Source organism: Abrus precatorius, unplaced genomic scaffold, assembly GCF_003935025.1.
Source record: "Abrus precatorius isolate BTA unplaced genomic scaffold, Abrus_2018 Scaffold9, whole genome shotgun sequence".
Classification (NCBI taxonomy): Eukaryota; Viridiplantae; Streptophyta; class Magnoliopsida; order Fabales; family Fabaceae; genus Abrus; species Abrus precatorius.
Window position 1 is genome coordinate 28,156,582 of NW_020874439.1, and position 18,508 is coordinate 28,175,089.

Consider the following 18,508-nt stretch of genomic DNA (forward strand, 5'->3'; position numbering starts at 1 on the left):
GGTGCTCTGTAAGTGTTTTTGGAAAGTCTCAAAGGCAAGTTCATAATCCTTGGAGCATTTTGCCATTTTGATCAATGCAGTTCCTTTCCTCGTCAAAGCTCTTGCCACATCATCTTGAAGTCCAATCTTAGTTCTCTTCCCCTTTCGACAGCCTTTAATGCATTCCTCAAACTACCAAAGAAAAAAATAACAAATTGACCAGATTGATTGAGAATGCAAAATGAATGAGCAATCCCCTGTTACGGTTATTTTCACTCTTACAAGAAGCTTCTCCTAATTTTTTTCATACAACTTCCCAGTCTAATATACCAAATACGTAGAAACTGAAATAAAATCCATCTTAAACAACCAGGCAAATAAGCTTCAACTAGAAAACTGCTGTGAGATAATAATGATCGATAAACTAGTCTAAAAATCCTTCTTATGTCACCAAATCTATTCTCCCAAACACACCCCATCCTAACATCAATCAATCACCTGTGTTCTGTCCATTGAACCAAAGCAATTCATATTGGCAATCAAATATGAAAAATCTGAGACCCAACATTTATTGTTTGGTCAAACAATTTAATTAAGCATTAGTGAACAAAACGACATGTCATGTTCAATGGCTGCTTCAAAATGCTTCTTCTTGTAAGCCGCATTCCCTGCTTCCTTTTCCTTAACTAAGTTTAATCAAATATTTAATGAGTATACTTCTACACCTGTCATGTCTTCTTTCCATGCAGGTTACATGAAGAAATTCTCTTGTGAATGTAACACGAATTGGTCTACTATATATAGACGCAATCTAAGCTACACTAGCGTATTGCCCAGTTCTTCCTTACTTCTCACAATGCACGCAACGTTAACTACACAACTAGTTCTACCAACTTGGGATATTCACACACTTCAGAGTTTCTACAAGCTTCAATGGTAGAAAAGCTTTAAATGTTGAAATTGCTAGAGTTAAAAATGTTGCTTCAGATCCTATGATTTGATCTTATGAGCCTTGAATGATAGCCAGAAGCTATAGACAAAATATACCAAATGACAAATACATTGATTGAGCACCCAACAACGCAGCCTCATTCTTGCTAATACCAACTTGGAATGGTTTGGGCTAATGGAAAAGCAATTATTTTTCTCATTTCCACCCAAATCATATTTAAGATCCAAAATCACGTTAAGAAACAATTCACCCATGATTTTGACTAAATAAAACTTAGTTTGAACTTTATTTTTTTATTTTGGTGGTGAAATGTTAAGGGAAAAGAAAAAAATTCATTTTTTAATATTTAAATTAACATAATTATACAATGTTTATCAAAATTTAAAAAAAAATGTTAAATTTATATTGATTAACCACTTTAATTTTTATTTGAAAAAATCTTTAAAGATTATTTGATGCCAGAGTAAAAAATCTTCTCAAGCTTTTGCGGTAGTTAGTCTTTGTATTCAGCGACACACATAATCTGTGTAACAAAACAAGTTTATGTTTAGGGCGATGGCTACAGCTTACCTAATCTAACTGGCAGCCAAGAATATAAACACATTGGGCCTACAAGAGTTAAATCAACTACATGAATATGAATCTAAACCACAAACGTATGAGAAATCTAATTCACGTACTAGGGCCCAAGTTGGAATAGTAAATTCTTTCCTCAACAAATCTAGCGGCGGGTTTAGTAGCCACTTGAAAGTTGGATTTGAAACACCAAAACATGATATTTTATTTTAATTCAGTTCTAATTAATAGTAATTAAACGCCTAGTGATGATATTCTTTGTTGGATTGTTTCAATACTGAAATGATTACTCATTAAAATATCTCGTTTTAAAAAAGACTTTAATTTGCATTGTGGTTTTAATAATTGCCGCTGTCATCTTCAAGAGAAAACAATCAAGATTACTAAGCCATAATAATTATTCCATCGTAAAGGATTATTGTTATCACGATAATTACAAGTACAGATATTTTCTACCTCTCTCTAGTATATTGATTTGGAAGAATGATGAGCTCATAATCTTAGTTTGAACCTTATCGCATTCATCCATCACTTAACTTAAATATATGTGCAATACACGTCAACTATGGGGAATAATGAGTTGCGTGTGTCATGTCATTGGTTTAATAAGTTTTATAACAGTTTTTTACTAAATATTTAATATATTTGTATTTTTTACAACCAGATGATAAATTAAGCTAAAATAACTTCATGTCAATTGATTTGGTGGTCTAGTTTAATTTAAATAAACATAAAGATTGATTAACTTCATGAATAAATAGTCACTACAAAAAATTGATCATTTACTAACAATTTAATATTAAATTAACTTTCATTAGTATACATTTTTTCTACAAAAAATAAATATACTAGTATAAATATTGAGTTTGCAATAACAATATAATATAACTATCATTTAACATATTGTGAGTAAAACGAAGGATGTTCCAAACTTGGATGGAACGAGAACAATCTTAAAGACAATGAAGAAACACCTGCAACAAGAAAAATCAAAAGAAATATGTCAAAAAAGTCTAAAAGAGTTAGTAAGAAAATTCTCATACATATGATGAGGCAAATAAGTTGTTTGATATTTTCTGATTATTACAAACCCCAAACCCAATAATTATAGTTTTCCTATAGGCAACAAAAGGGTTGAAGAAACGAACAAACCCCTCATAACCAAGTTTAGCGTGACAGAAACATGTATTTGAGTTGGCCCGCATAACATCTTCAGAAGGTTCATCTGAAAAACAACAACTAATTTTGCACTCAATCACTTTAGGTAAAGGAATAACAAGTTGATTAAAGTGTGACACCTCATCATAGAAAATATATTTCACAAAAAGATGAGAATCATTAATATAGACATTCTCAACATAATTACAAAGACAATATAATTAAATTATATAATATATTATATCAATCATTAATATAATGAAAATATAGATGAATATTTTATATTAATGATAACATAACGCAATATTTATTTATTTTAAATAAAAATATTACATAAGGGAAGTCTGTGTAATGACAAATCTTTAATAAATAAATATTTTAATATATTAATTTCATTTTTATTATTATACAACTTGATATAACTTAGTTAATTGATTACACCAACTATATGCCATATGGTTATGGTTGTCGTCTTGCTATTTCTTTTTTTTATATTTCTTTCAAAACTTTTAATGTTTAATATAAATGCATATTTTCATTATTTTTTAATTTTATTCATAAAAATATTTATATTATTTTACAATTTTTTATAAAATATAAAATAAACTAATTTAATCATTGGTTTAAAATTTTATTAAATAAATTAATTTTATAAATTTTTATATAAAATTTAAGTGATAGGAACTACATCAAATTATTTTATTTTAATGGATAATATGTTTTTAAAATATAAATAAATATTAAATTTAAAATAATATATCTACAAATATTTAAATTATATAAAATTTAATATATAAATTATAAATCCAAAATAATTCAACAGTTGAATTAATTAATCATATATTCTATAAAAAAACATGAAATGGTACAAATTTTACGTCTGGACTGAAATGGAAGTTGGGAGACACATAAATCACTAAAAAGTCGCAATTGGGCTGTTTTGCATCTGATGGTTTGGTTCAATTCATAAACGATTTGAATCTGACACATAAATTGAATATTACAAGGAGCTAGCACTCGCGAATACAATTGATAAACGAATTTGCTTATAAAAAAGAAAAACCAAGGAGAAAAAAATTAGTGATAAAGTCACAAGATCAATCATGACGCACCTAAAGTCTGCTTCTCTATACAAAGTGACAAAAAAAAATAAAAAATCAAATCATAAGAAAACCTAACCTTAATGATTGAGCCAATATTCAATTCCCAACCTTACAGATCATACATACCATTAGATTTTTTTAAAATGAAATTATTAAAAAATACACACTTACAAATATATCTATTTTTAGGTTCCGATAAGAGAAGAAAATCATAATATATATTTTGTATAAAATTAAAATAATTTTGATATAGAAAGTCTCTTTGACGAGTCCTATACTATGCATATTCCGTATAATAATACTTATGTGAATGCCTGGGTGGTCGAAACTGAAGTTGGCGAAGTGGGCTTATAAATATATTAAACCACCGGCAACAGAGTGAGGAATGCTTTAAAAGAAAGCAGAGCAGTGCATAATTTCGGGAAAGGGAGAGACACAAGACAGCAGCATAGAGACGTAAACGCAAACATAAATAAAAAATATCACACACAAGGATCGCAGTGGCACGCATACCCAACCGTTTTTAACGTGTCATCCTCCAAATTTGCATGGCGTATTGTCTTTAACTGAGTCAAATTCTTAATAAACCCTCTGCTCATTCCTTCATACATACCATACACTCTTCCACTTTTCTTGTGTGAGCAACGAATAGCGTTTTTCTTCAGCTGCTATGGCAGTTGATCACTCTCTAATCAGCAAAAGCGCGCGGTGTACCCTTCTGTTATGGTCATGGATGTTGCTGATGCTGAGTTTCCCTAGTTCAGCCGCCAGGCTCAGCCGAAGAGAGTTGGACTTGGTCATTCGGTTACCGACCGAACCGGTGGATGCTGACGCTGATGAAGTGGGAACTCGATGGGCGATTCTCGTGGCTGGTTCAAGCGGTTATGGAAATTACAGGCATCAAGTGGGTTAATTACTTAATTTAATTAATTACTCTTATGTTTTAATTAATTGGTGTGTTTTTTAGTTCCTCTGTTTTTAATTTTTGGATTTGGTGATGAATTAAATACAGGCGGATGTGTGCCATGCTTATCAGTTGCTGATAAAAGGGGGCCTAAAAGAAGAAAACATTGTGGTGTTTATGTACGATGACATAGCTACCAACGAGTTGAATCCCAGGCCTGGAGTTATCATCAATCATCCTCAGGGAGAAGATGTGTATGCTGGTGTCCCCAAGGTGTGTATTCATTTTATTTTTCGATTCTATAACGTATAAGTTAAGCTAAGGAATTTAAGTACTTGATTAATTAATTTGGCTACCATGGCATGTGATTATGATCTATTAAAAAGCTGTATAATTATAAAACAATGTGTCAAGCTTTTGCAGTTTTTTGAAATGGTTTTATAGTATTTCACGAACGCGAAAGGTTCCAATATTGTTATATTCCGAAAGGGTAATTTTTTTGTTTTTGAAAAAGAAAAGGAGTGCACTAGTGCAGTGCACCATGCCTTTCGAAGGAAAAAAAGATATCAATTACACTATTTTTTTGTCTTTGAAACAAATTAAACTTAACTAGCTTCAACGTATTAGTTGATGAAAACCTAAGTTGGATTACCCCTCCCGGAGAGAAAAAAAGACACATGAATATGTCATGGTCGGCCAGTGCGGTGTAGCATCTGGTAAGTTGAATTTCTTTTTGATGGAAAGGAACGTTGATATTATCCTTGTCTCGCCAATCACCTTTGTCTTTTTAAGATAAAAAATTCCTTTGAACCTTTTGGTGCTGGCGATTGAACTAATTAGAGTAATTGAGTTTCTTTGCGTGTGCATCATAATGGTGTGACTTAAAATCTAGTGGTATTTGATTTGATAAGTTGGAACATTGGTTAACGCAATTATTGGGTTGTTGATGGGCATTAGTGGGGTGAGACGTATAGACAAATAAATTAGATGTGGTTTAAGGTTTGCATTCCTAGTTGATGATATATTTTAAACAGTAATATTTTAGTGGTTTAAGTTAATGGAATTGGTGTCTTTGACGGGATGCGTTATTCTGTTTAGGATTACACCGGGGAGAACGTGACATCTGAGAATCTATACGGCGTTATTCTTGGGGACAAGAGCAAAGTGAAAGGTGGAAGTGGGAAGGTGATCAACAGCAAACCTGAGGATAGGATATTTATCTTCTACTCTGATCACGGAGGTCCGGGAGTTCTTGGTGAGTTAAGCATCACTTTTTTCAAAAATTTAGTCCATAGCTCAAATTGCTTGTATATTTTAACTTGTGTAATAAAGTACCCAATAAAAATTTATATACATAAATATTTTTTTATTAAAAATTATAAAATTTAATGCATTTTCAGACATGCCTTAATATTGTTAAATGTTATAACATATCCTTTTATATAAGATAGAAAGATAATAATAATAATAATAATAATAATAATAATAATAATAATAATAAATGCAATCCATAAACTTGGAAAGACATTTTATACCTTTAATATCTTAAAAATCATGTCTATACCATGTCTATTAGACATTATTCCAATAAGAGAACTTATTTTAAGAGAGATTAAATTTTGTACATAAAAATCCAGATTAAAATATATAACTTACTACTTTTTAAAAGGTCATAAACACACATCCCTTGTATACACTAAAGGTTGTATAAAATATCATGGTCAAGGTACAAACTTCTACCGTTTTTGTACACTTGGATGCATTACCAATTTTGAATATCACATTGATCATATGATTTACAAATACATTGTAATAGTTAATTATTCATTTTGAAGAGGATTATGAGAGTGATCGACAAATAGGAGCCTTCAGACTTCATTCCTGGAGGTATATTTTAACATGAATGATCGACATCTCATGTGAGGGTGTGAAAATGATCAAATCAGAACTATGCTTATACTAGGGAAAGACATTACAGCTCAGTCGTGTCCTATTTGATTGTAGGGATGCCGAACTCTCCATTCCTTTATGCCATGGATCTTATTGATGTTTTGAAGAAGAAACATGCATCAGGAGGCTACAGGGAGATGGTAAAAATTTTATTTATCTAGTACATCGTGACTGTAAATGATGCCACTTCTTTAATTATGGTAAGTTATGAAAGAGTTATGATGTGGTCATAGGTTATATACATAGAAGCTTGTGAAAGTGGGAGTATGTTTGAGGGTATAATGCCCAAGGATCTGAATATTTATGTCACAACCGCATCAAATGCACAAGAGAATAGTTGGGGAACTTATTGTCCTGGCATGGATCCTTCTCCACCACCAGAGTACATCACTTGCCTAGGTGATTTGTACAGCGTTTCTTGGATGGAAGACAGGTATTATCCTTCTCTCTTTGGAATAAATATACCAATTTTCTCATGCAATTAACCTTTGATCTTGTAAAGTAAAACAATTGTATTCAAGTGATAATAGGTTGATCCTCTCTGCTTTGAATGAGGAAACTAACCTCTGGCGCTTGAAATTTCTGCAGTGAGACTCACAATCTAAAAAGGGAAACGGTAAAGCAACAATACCAGTCGGTAAGATATTTTTGAATACATAGCGATGTTATGATATTTAAGTATTAGCATTATGGAGAAGAGAAAAAACAATGTTGTAATTGTGCAGGTAAAGCAACGGACTTCAAATTTTAACAACTATGCATTGGGTTCTCACGTGATGCAATACGGTGACACTGACATTACAGCTGAAAGGCTTTATTTATACCAAGGCTTTGATCCTGCCACAGTCAACTTTCCTCCACACAACGGCAAGCTAGAAACTAAAATGGACGTTGTTCACCAGAGAGATGCAGAGCTTTTGTTCATGTGGCAAATGGTGTGCCTACTTTCTCTTCAATTCATCGTCTAGGCATCTAGGCATCTACCCCTTAATACAAAATATAAAATCATTGCAAAAATTATTGTAATGCACTTGTATAAAATTGATTTTTCTTACAGTATCAGAGATCAAATCATCAACCAGAAAAGCAGACAGACATCTTCAAGCAGATTTCGGAGACAGTGAAGCATAGGAATCACTTAGATGGTAGCGTGGAATTGATTGGAATTTTACTGTATGGACCAGGAAAAAGTTCTTCAGTTCTAGGATCTGTGAGGGCTCCTGGTCTGCCTCTTGTTGATGACTGGGCATGCCTAAAGTCAATGGTAAACACACAAAAGGACTAAATTTCCTTGTTTTTTTCAACATCAATTGGTAATGAATATTTTTAATAATCCTATTCTCACATTTTTTTATTGTTACTAAACTAAGTTTTCTTGTATCCCTTGTACATAGGGATTGATTTCTCTGTATAGGAATTGGACCAATTCTTGTTGAGATGTTATTATTTTATTACATTGCAATTAACTGATTATTGATATTGAACTTGGGATTGCAGGTTCGGGTGTTCGAAACTCACTGTGGATCTCTGACTCAGTATGGCATGAAACACATGCGAGCATTCGCCAACATATGCAATAGCCGCGTTTCTGAGGCCTCCATGGAGAAGGCTTGTATGGCAGCCTGTGGTGGCTATGATGCTGGGCTATTACATCCATCAAACAGAGGCTATAGTGCTTGATTTTGGGTTGTAGTAGTAGTACACACTAAGCCTTAACCAGCCCTTGTTGATGATGTCAACTTTGTTCTCTCTATAATTAATTAGACTATGCCAGGTAGCACACATGTAGCGTTCTGTAGTATTGTTCATGTATATATATAAGTGCGATACGTTTTCCATAAACTAAGCATGTTTTAAAGATTAAATATTTTATTAGTGCATGGATGGAATCGCATATTTTTTTTAAAAAAAAATTACTTCTTATAAAATAAAATTGGAAAAAATAAATGATTGTGTTTTAAAGTATACATGCATTTAGTTTATTTCCTCGCACCATTTTATTGGAGGTACTCTACTCGTTTTCATAATTTTTACCCCACTCTATTGTAGTTTTTGATGAAATTGGTTATATAAACAAATGTATACTTTAAACAAATGTGTGGTAATTGTAAGAAGCTAGAATTGTAATTGAGCTTAGTTCTTCTTTTTATATCTAAAAGTTGGATTGTTAGTGCTTCATAGTGAGTAATGTTATCAATCACATGTAGGGGGTAACTAGTGAATATATCTACTTCCAAATGGTAGAACTAGAATGTCAATCTCATAGCTTCCAAATTATATCTACTTCAGAAGTTTTTTTCTTCTTTTTCCATAGATATAAGTTGATTGTTTATTACTCTTTTAAGATTTAATAATAATAATAGACTATTTTATACTAATATATCTTTTTAAATTTCACCAAAATTATAGAATCACCATTTATTTATAAAAACACTTTAACTTTGCACATTGTAGTTAGTGGATAAATATATTATTTTAGACATTTCACATAAATTGCTGCTAACATAAATTTTGTAAAAACTTAATATTATATGTAATTGATGTTGACAATAATAATAAAAAAACTTAAAATTTTTATTTTAATTTAAAGTAAATAAAGGTTAAGTGACATAAGAAATAGACGATTGTGGAAGAGGTGATTTATTGCTAATGGTACTGGTGACACGTATAATATACATGAGAGGAATATGCAATTGTACATAAGAAATAAAATAATAATACTTGAACGTTTTAGCCTTATATATAATCTTCAGAAATTTCAAGCTAAACTCATCCGAAACATTCTTATAGAAAAGGAAAATATATCTTTTACATATAAGTGGGATAGTTTTTATTTTTTAATTTTATGTAAAAGAATTTCATATACGAAAAAATAAAAAAGAATTATATATGATAAATTTTGTATGTCCAAAATGCAAATTAAGTGGGCAATATTATCGATGAGACAAGATTTTGAGTTACAAACTGAAAAGTGGTTCAGAATTGCATCAATTTTATTAGAGCAGGGTATGGAGAACATATTTCTTTTACTGAATTTTCAGTGGATGAAACAACAAATGCAAAGGCGCTTGTGGAAGCCATGGGTGGTGGTGGTGATAATCTTCTGAATTCTCTGGAACTCGGAGATTCCGCATGGTATGGTTATTACACCAGGATGGTCGAACCCGTAAATTTTCTCTGCCTCCTCTAATAGCTTTCCAATGAGTGGATGATTGAGGTGTGTAATGGGTACCAACACACGCTGCTTCTCATCCTCCGATTCCCCCACATACACCGCCAAATGTCCCTTTGGAAGCTCTATTGGGCTATGGCCCAACTCTACATACTTGGGCTCCCATGTTTGCAAACACAATCCATTGCTTCCTTGTCCAAAACACCGCACCAATTTGAAGATTACGTTTCGGTTGCCACTGGCAGGGTACATGTGTGATTTTCTGATCATTCTCACGCTATAGCTTACAGAAACAAATGAAAATGAGTGTGCATTCTTTTATTAGTTGATTGTGGTCCTTTTTAAAGACTTGGAACTAAGTCGTTTCGTATGTGGATTGAGTGGGTCGAGGGTTAGACTTTGATTTATTTAGCGTGGGAATCTTGATCGTGTCATCATAAAACGATAATATAAAGGGAGAGCACTGTAGCTGGCGGACGCAGGCACTTGGGACAAAGAAGAAGAGGAAGTAAGGTCGAGGAAGTGTCCAAATATTTATGCTGATTTTATGCTATGTGCCAAATTTGGAAGATTTGTATAATTCCTAGTTTTTTCCAAACGGTATATCCCTTCGACGTTGCCCAGAAAGGTTCTTAACAAATTTGTAGCTTGGGAATTGAAAAGGGTAACAAGACATCCGTCCTAGTGAGATTATGTGGTACGATTGGCACTAAGTGATGGCCAGTTTATGATAATCTTTTAAAAAAATTATGGTGCAGTTTATTGTGAGTTGGATTGAATTTTAAATTCAGATACAATTAAAACGGGATCCCCTCATCTTGTTGAGCCACGAATCAGCCAAAAAACCTGACGAGTGAGTTGATCAGGTATTGTTTGATAAACTAGTTAGGAAGATTAACTTGTTTCCTTTTTATGATGGGATGGTAACTTAATTTACGTAATTTTAAAAATGAATTAGTTAAGAAAGTTAACATGTTAAAACATTAGAAAGAATAAAAGTGAGAGGTGTATTAAGAATATCTCTTAGCTGACCACCGATAACTATTTCGAAGTTAGTTTTACCCTTTTTAATATTTTCTTTATACATACAGCTCAGCATGGTAATCCATTTTGTCGTGTTTGATTTTATTCAACAAAGCTAAATGAAAGCTAACAACGACGACTACTCGAGGAATGAGCATAGTAAGTGTTAACAATCAACTCTATAGTAGAGAGTTATAGGGTTTTGCTTGGCTTTTAAAAGTTAAGCCAAATATATCGAGAAAATTTATGTAAAAAGAAATCGGAAATCAAGCACACGCATTATTTAGTTTTGATAGCAACGATTTTATCTTTAAGGTGTCATAATAAAAGAGAACTCATGTATGCTGCCATTCATTTTTTATTTATTCTCTTTTTTAGGGTTTGAGTATCCCTATACTCTTTATTGATAAAATTCTGTTTTGCTGATAAAAAAAAAAGTATTACGTGAATATTCAAATCTGGTTTTTTAAGTGATACATGTCTAATTACTTTAAAAATATGTGTGCAAAAAAAATAAAATCAGTTAAAAGTGTGTATTTTTAGTTCGAATAAAATCATTTCTTATGAAAAACACTTGTGATTTTAGAAAAAAGAATATATCTCCCCTTGTTCAAGTATAATATTTGTTCGATAAAAAAAAAAAAAACCTATATGTTTAATAGTTTATAGTATCCTCTCTCCATTTGTTACTTTTGTCACTCCTTTTTTCTTACGGGGAAGGACATTGGAGAAAGATACAATTTATCTCTATGCTTATGTGGTAGTAGATTATTAATATTAGGCCCCATTAACAATTTGGTTTTTACATTTTTTTTCTTTCTTTGATTTTGTTATTTAAAAAATGATTAGGAAGAAGGAGGGAGTGGATTGTAATTGAGTGTGTCCATTTAGGTCTTTAGGTAGTGTTTAATTTTTATTTTTATTTTTATTTTTTTGTCAAGAGGTAGTATTTAGTTTGAGAAAATATTAATTTTAAAATTTTATTTTCTATTTTCTGTTTTTAATTTGTCTGGAAATATGTTTGCTTTGCTATGTTCATTTTCGATCTGTTGATCTTCTTCTTTCATGTGTCCTACAGCAAATGCCTAAGATTAATTGGTTCAAACTCATTTATTACTTTCTGACATTAGGGCAAAATTATGAACCCTTTAGTCCGGATTTGGGGGGGAAAATTACAAAGTAAATTAAAATCAGATACTTCAAAACAAGGCAAGAAAATTGACAATCTCCTGGAATATCGGTTAAGTAAGATGAAAGCATGATCATATTGTTGATCCATGTCACTATTGTCGCGAGTTGTCGGAGAGAATTAACGCTAACAAGTTTTGTCCATATGGCTGAAATATTGATGATTCAAAACTAAGAACAAGGAAGGAATTCAAAGTTCAAACTCATTTTTCTGGACCCAAAAAAATCATTTTTTTTTTGTGTGTGCTATAACTCTTTTCTAATGTGTAAATGATATTGATATATAAATCAAACTGATGGAGAATTCTTAAATATCCCTATTTAAATAAAGGTGCATGATAACCCGAAGCCAGATTGCTTTGGCTTCAACCACAAGTATAACTACTTTATTTGGGACGAGATCGAACAACCTATTATGTTCCGAAGCAAGCAAGGTTGATGACATTGGCTCATTATCCTTGCACAGGTACAAGGATTTTGTTTCTTACAAATAAATTTCCCTAAAACAATTTTAAGACCCTCTCATCACCCTTTATGCATTTCTACATTCCAAATAATTATTAAAATTGTTTAGCGTAAAAAAATCAGTGTTTTACATGTTTTGTATGGGGGAAAATCTAATTATTGAGTATAAGATGTACTCAAATCCATTCATTCACAAAAGTTTAAGATAACACGTTGTGTAAGAGCAAAGCTTTAAACACTCTAGTGAATAACACAGCACTACAAAAATAACAATTTAGACTCTCCTATTGCATCAAAATCCAATTCCATCAGCAAAATTTGACACGATCCAGCAGTTGAGAATATCAAAATATTCATCACGAAAAATTACCTCGTTTGTTGTATATAATATTGCTGTACATTACTTTAAAAAAAATTATAGATAAATATTTTTCTCACAAGAAGCAAGTCTTTACATTATATATTTTATTAAATTTATTATGCAATAACAATGTTTTAGTAATTTTTAAATAATAATATGATTTAAAAATATTTCTATTTATATTATTTTAATTTAATTTTATCGGTCTTTTATCAGTTGCTCATTTTTTTTATTTGTTCACGTTTGAAAGAAAGTATTATTGTTTATTATAAATGTGAGATGAAATAATAATGAAAGTCATATTATAAAATTAAAAAATTAATATAAATGAGAATATTAATTATATTTCTTATTTTATGTGTTATTCTTTGTTATCCCCATTCACTTTTATTTATTGTTTAGGATTGTCTATAAAAATTGAGAAATATAATTAATATTTTACTTAATTATATCATCATAAAATTTATTTACTAAAATTTATTGTACGTCTTATATTTCATATATGTCTTGACATGTGAAAAGAGTGATCATGGTTATTGAAAAAAGTATATTATTAAAAAGCAAACATGAAGTTTTAAGGGTGAAACTAAAAATGTTTAAGTGTTGATTATTATTATAAATAACAATAAAAATAAAATGAAAAACTTGTTAAAACGTTACTCAAAATTAAAAAGAGTAAAATAAACAAAACAAGAACTAATTAATATTCTTGAAAAACAATAAATAAATAAAAATAAAAATTATGAATGCATTATATTATATTTTTAATATAAATTTAATTACTTGTATTTATTAATTTCTTAATAATACCTTTAAAATACCAGTTAAGATGCCTAAATAGATAATAGTAGCATAAAGAAACGACGAGAGCATGAATTAAACGAACTGACATTTTGATGCACGCAATATCTTAGCATGCTTTTCTATGTCATAACTTTGGTCGGGGGCATATGTCAGTTTAGAGCTTACTTAGCTCCAGGTCACGAAATAGTAGGACTCTAATTATTATTTACTACACTTTACTACTTCCTCTGTTTTAAATTAATTGTCGTTTAATTTTTTTTACAAAACTTTAAAGAATACTTAGTTAGTTTTATTGATTATTTACTTATTCATAGTTTAAATCATACAATATTCAAAAATATTTATTTATTGTTTATTTAATATAAAATTAAATTAAAATAATAATATTTTATTGATATTCTAAAACATTATTTATTATGATTTTTTTAAAAATTATACTTAATTTGAAATGAAAGAAATAATATATTACTATATCTATAAACTTATTTTGATGATATTTTATTTATTTTTAAAATATGTTATGAGTTAATGAGAAGTCTTAACATGGTTTTTATTTTAATTTTTTATGCATATAATTTTTAAGTTTGAACAAGTAAATAGTTCCTACAAATATTTTTTTTTTAAATTAATCTTTAATTTTTTTTTTGTTAAAGTTAATCTGCAAATTTTTTTAAAAATATTTTTTATTGTTAACTAAGAGATGTCAAGTGATAATTAAGCAAATAATATTTCACATCAAACTTGTCACGTAAAATGTTGCTAAAAGATATATTTTTTTAGAATTAGTCTTTATTAATTTTTTATTTTAATTTTAGTTTTGTTAAGTTTTTTAAAAAAATAAACTCTATTGTTATATCTTAAATCAACCTTCTTAATTTAGATAAAATCTTATATTTTATATTTTTCTTAAGAATATTTGATGAGTTAATATTATATGAAATTAAAATGTTATTTTTTGGTAAAAAAATTTAAGATGGTTAGAAGTTGCATTATACAATATAAAAATGTTTATTTTACTGTATTACTTTAAACTCATATTTCTATCTTTAAATAAAGTAGGAATTTTCCATTTTAAGAAGACTTAATTTAATCATACTTAATTTTATCTTGAATAATAAAAATACAAACTCTTTTCTTGTAACAATAAAAGTAGAAATATTAAGAAAGTTTGAATTGTTTCATAATAAATGTAATAATAGAAAATTATCTTATTAAAAAGTTTAAAGACTAAATAAAAAATAAAAAAAATTAATAGGAACTAATTAAAAAAATATTTTTTATAAACTAATTACATATTTAAATTTTACAAATAAAGTTAGTATTCCACGTGACAATTTAATATGGTGCTTAGTCGTCACTTTACAGTTCTTACATAATGATAAGGGATATTAAAAAAAAAATATACAAAAATAATTTTAAAAAAATTATAAAAAATAATTAAAAAAGATATATTTATAATAACTATTTACTTATTTAAACTTAATTATTATCTTCTTTATGAAAAAAACAAGTAACAAGTTACAATAGTAAAATAATTATTAAAATATAAATTTAATAAAATGTATTGAATATATATATATATATATATATATATATATATTCTAATTAATTAATAGATAAAAATATATGTATCGACAATATATTAGAGAGAGAGTTTTTATTTCAATTAATAAAACTCTATAGTTTTGTATTAAAAACTGGTAATTATTGTAAAATATTTTAACTACTCAATATATTATGAAATAAAAGCATATTTTAGTATTTAAAATAAAAATAATATTAATATGATTCATTGAAAAATTTGAATTTGAATTTATTTTTTTAAGCGACACTTGATATTTGTTTATTTAAAGTCAATTAAAATTAATTTTAAGCTGTTAAGTATAATTTTGAAATATACATAAGTTATTTTAAATTATATATTTTATCATAAAATATGAAAGTACAGTAATTATTTTAATATTTTAAAACAAAAAACCTATAATTATTTTAAAAAAAGTGATACTAATTTAACTCTTAAATTTAAAACTTTACCAACGGTGCATTTACGGTTTTACCGTTTATAAATACATGTGTATAACTTTTTTTGATAAAAAAATAAATGGGTATTATTGAAAATAAAAGAATAATAATAGTAAAAATGGGGTATTTATTACTTTTATGAAAATGCATCCTGTCAACATCGTCCACCCTTTAAACTGTAATGTACTTGTGTCTGAGGGAAGGATGGGGGCAAGCGGACACCACAGGGCACACTAATTGTAATGAAAAATATAAGAGAGAATGCCACAGTCACAGCACATTGAATCTCCACTTTATCGGTTTCTACACATTTCTAACCCTAACCCCAAACCTCCCCCTTCGCCATCAGAGAGAGATTTGAAAGATCCTCATATCCCCCCAACACAGCACCAAACAGCCCCTAACAGGCTTTTTCTCAGACGCTGCCTTTTCCTCGTTCGTACATGTGTTGCCTTCATTATATTAACATGTAGTCAAATATTCTTTTTTTAAATTATTTTTTATGTACTTTTTTCATTTTTTTTAACTTTTTAGTTTAAATATTTAATTCTCCTTTTCTATTAATGATCACATTGATTCATATCTCACGTAAATATTTAATAGATTCAATCTACATATACTCTTTTAATGATTTATTTTAGTAAAAAAATCAATTTATTATAGCTTGCCCCTTGCATAATTAATAATTTTCTTTAAATATATGTATTACTGTAAAAGACAAAAAAAATATATGCATATATAAAATTATTATCTCTTTAGGTAGAAAAAAAAATCAAAATTTAAAAAATTGTTTTAAACTTCTCTTCTTATCCTTTTGATTATCTCTGGCATCTAATGTAATATTTACTTTAAAAAATTATGTTATTTATTTTCATTTCATTTATTTTCTATCAAACTAAATGAACAAAGAAATGTTTCTTCATTAATTCTACTTTTCATATAAGCTCTAGCGTTGGTAGTAAAAAGAAAGTTTTCCTCACGCGTATAAAAGGTTTTCTCCGGTACATGGACGGTGCATATATACATGTTGGAGTCAGTCCAACGCTTGAACTACTTAAAAAATATTACAATTACAAAAGAAACATCTAAAGATAACACGAATAACAATTTTTGTATTGGAATACACGAAATGCAAACTTCAAAATTCAAATACGTAATCAGACGAGATATAAGTTGAATCCAGTAGAGTTCAAAGCTCAAAGTTCAAACTCCGGCTCACAATTCAATATTGTTCACAGCATAGGGTTAAGAATTACTATTGTAAAAAAATAATTAGATTCTTTAACATAAAATAATGAATGATCCATCATTGCTATTGTGAAAGGCGGTTTCCACCTTTTTTGCACAAAGGTGTAGAGGTAGATCGTATAATTAAGGAACTAAAGATGAAGTACAAGTTGGGCATCTAGCTCTCTCGTGACCTTTCATCGACAAAAGTGGGATTATTAAGTTAAAAGCTCTTAAGTACAGTTGCTTCCTGGCTTAGGAGTGAAGACTCGAGCTTCGTGCTTCAAGAGAGTTGTGCACTAATTAACAGAGCTTCTGCACAATTTTGACATAACCCCACTGGCAAATGTAGCCAGTGCCTCTAAATCTTTGTACTCTGTACTTACTATACATACTCATGTTTAATTATTCACAAGCCCTAATGTTAGTCTATCAGACTACATCTTATAGCTTTACTATAGCTTTTCTGGCACTACGTTGCTCTCTTAATTGTGCAATTGGTACAAATAATTCCAACTCCATCCCAACTTTTGGCCAGCTACCTATCCATCTTAGTCTCTATTTCCATCTTAAAAGATCCAAACTGAATATAAATTACGTCTTTTCTTTCACAGATCTTTGGAGTTGATATTGAATTACTTTATTCCCAATTATTAATTAATATTCGTACAAAGGCAAGCAGAGATCAATGATATAAAATTTAATTGGTGCAAAGGAAGCATGGACGGGAAAATTAAATTTAAATTATTAAACATAATAAAATATTTTTTATTAAATATGATGATTATTTTTTAACATAAAAATGAAAAAATATTATAATATATGCATTCAAATTTTAATGTGATAATCATTTTGAAATCAAACCATAAAAGCTACCTTTAATTTTAAGTTTTTCTATTTTTTTCAATTGCACCTTATCCTATGAGACATTTCATATTAAAGCATACGGGGAGCTAAAATACTTATTTATTTACAATTGTTACCTCAATATTGCAATGCTAAAACCTTGTTGTTTGTTTAAATTAAGTAAATTTTTTTTTACTAAAGAGCTTTTGAATAGAATTTTTGTTAAAAAGATAATTATTTTGTAAAATTAAGTTATTCCCAGACATAATTAAGCTAATATTTATAGATACACAAACTATCATGATCAGAATATACGTGACAGAAACAAATTGTATGTGTATAAAGTCATATATACATTCGACGTATAAATAAAAATGTAAAGAATTATTTATTTGATTTAAAATTTGTCATGTTTATAAAATGTTTTAATTAAAGTTATCAATATAGACAAATACACACTTTCTTACTCCACATATATATTTTTTTAATTGTAGAGGGATTAAATCCGTAGTATATACATATAATATTAATTACTTTTAAATTGAATTAAATACTTTACAATATATTTGAAATAGGAAAAGGACTATCAAATACACTGAAATCATATTGCATATGCATGTATGTGAAAAAAAAATGTTAGAAAACATAATTTTAATTTTCTGTTTTTTTTTTTCACAGCAATTGACTATCAAATGAAACGTGCATTTTCTGTATGGGAGGGTGGGAGATTTTCTGTTCTTTTATTTTTCAGAATACGGGTTTAACAAGACAAAAATTT

General features: G+C 28.9%; 2 protein-coding genes across 2 annotated transcripts; one reads left to right on the plus strand and one right to left on the minus strand.

Annotated features, from left to right (window-relative positions):
* Window positions 1-4,206: 4,206 nt before the first annotated feature.
* On the plus strand, window positions 4,207-8,399 carry LOC113849561 (legumain). Its single transcript, XM_027479555.1, has 9 exons — window positions 4,207-4,672; window positions 4,781-4,945; window positions 5,771-5,927; window positions 6,677-6,762; window positions 6,856-7,055; window positions 7,211-7,259; window positions 7,348-7,557; window positions 7,680-7,886; window positions 8,120-8,399. The coding sequence occupies exons 1-9, from the start codon at window positions 4,439-4,441 to the stop codon at window positions 8,300-8,302; spliced, it is 1,491 nt and encodes a 496-aa protein (XP_027335356.1). The 5' UTR covers window positions 4,207-4,438; the 3' UTR covers window positions 8,303-8,399.
* Window positions 8,400-9,659: 1,260 nt separating this feature from the next.
* LOC113851152 (auxin-responsive protein SAUR36-like) lies at window positions 9,660-10,064 on the minus strand. Its single transcript, XM_027481630.1, has one exon. It carries the CDS (start codon window positions 10,062-10,064, stop codon window positions 9,660-9,662), a length of 405 nt encoding a protein of 134 aa, XP_027337431.1.
* Between the last annotated feature and the right edge of the window lie 8,444 nt (window positions 10,065-18,508).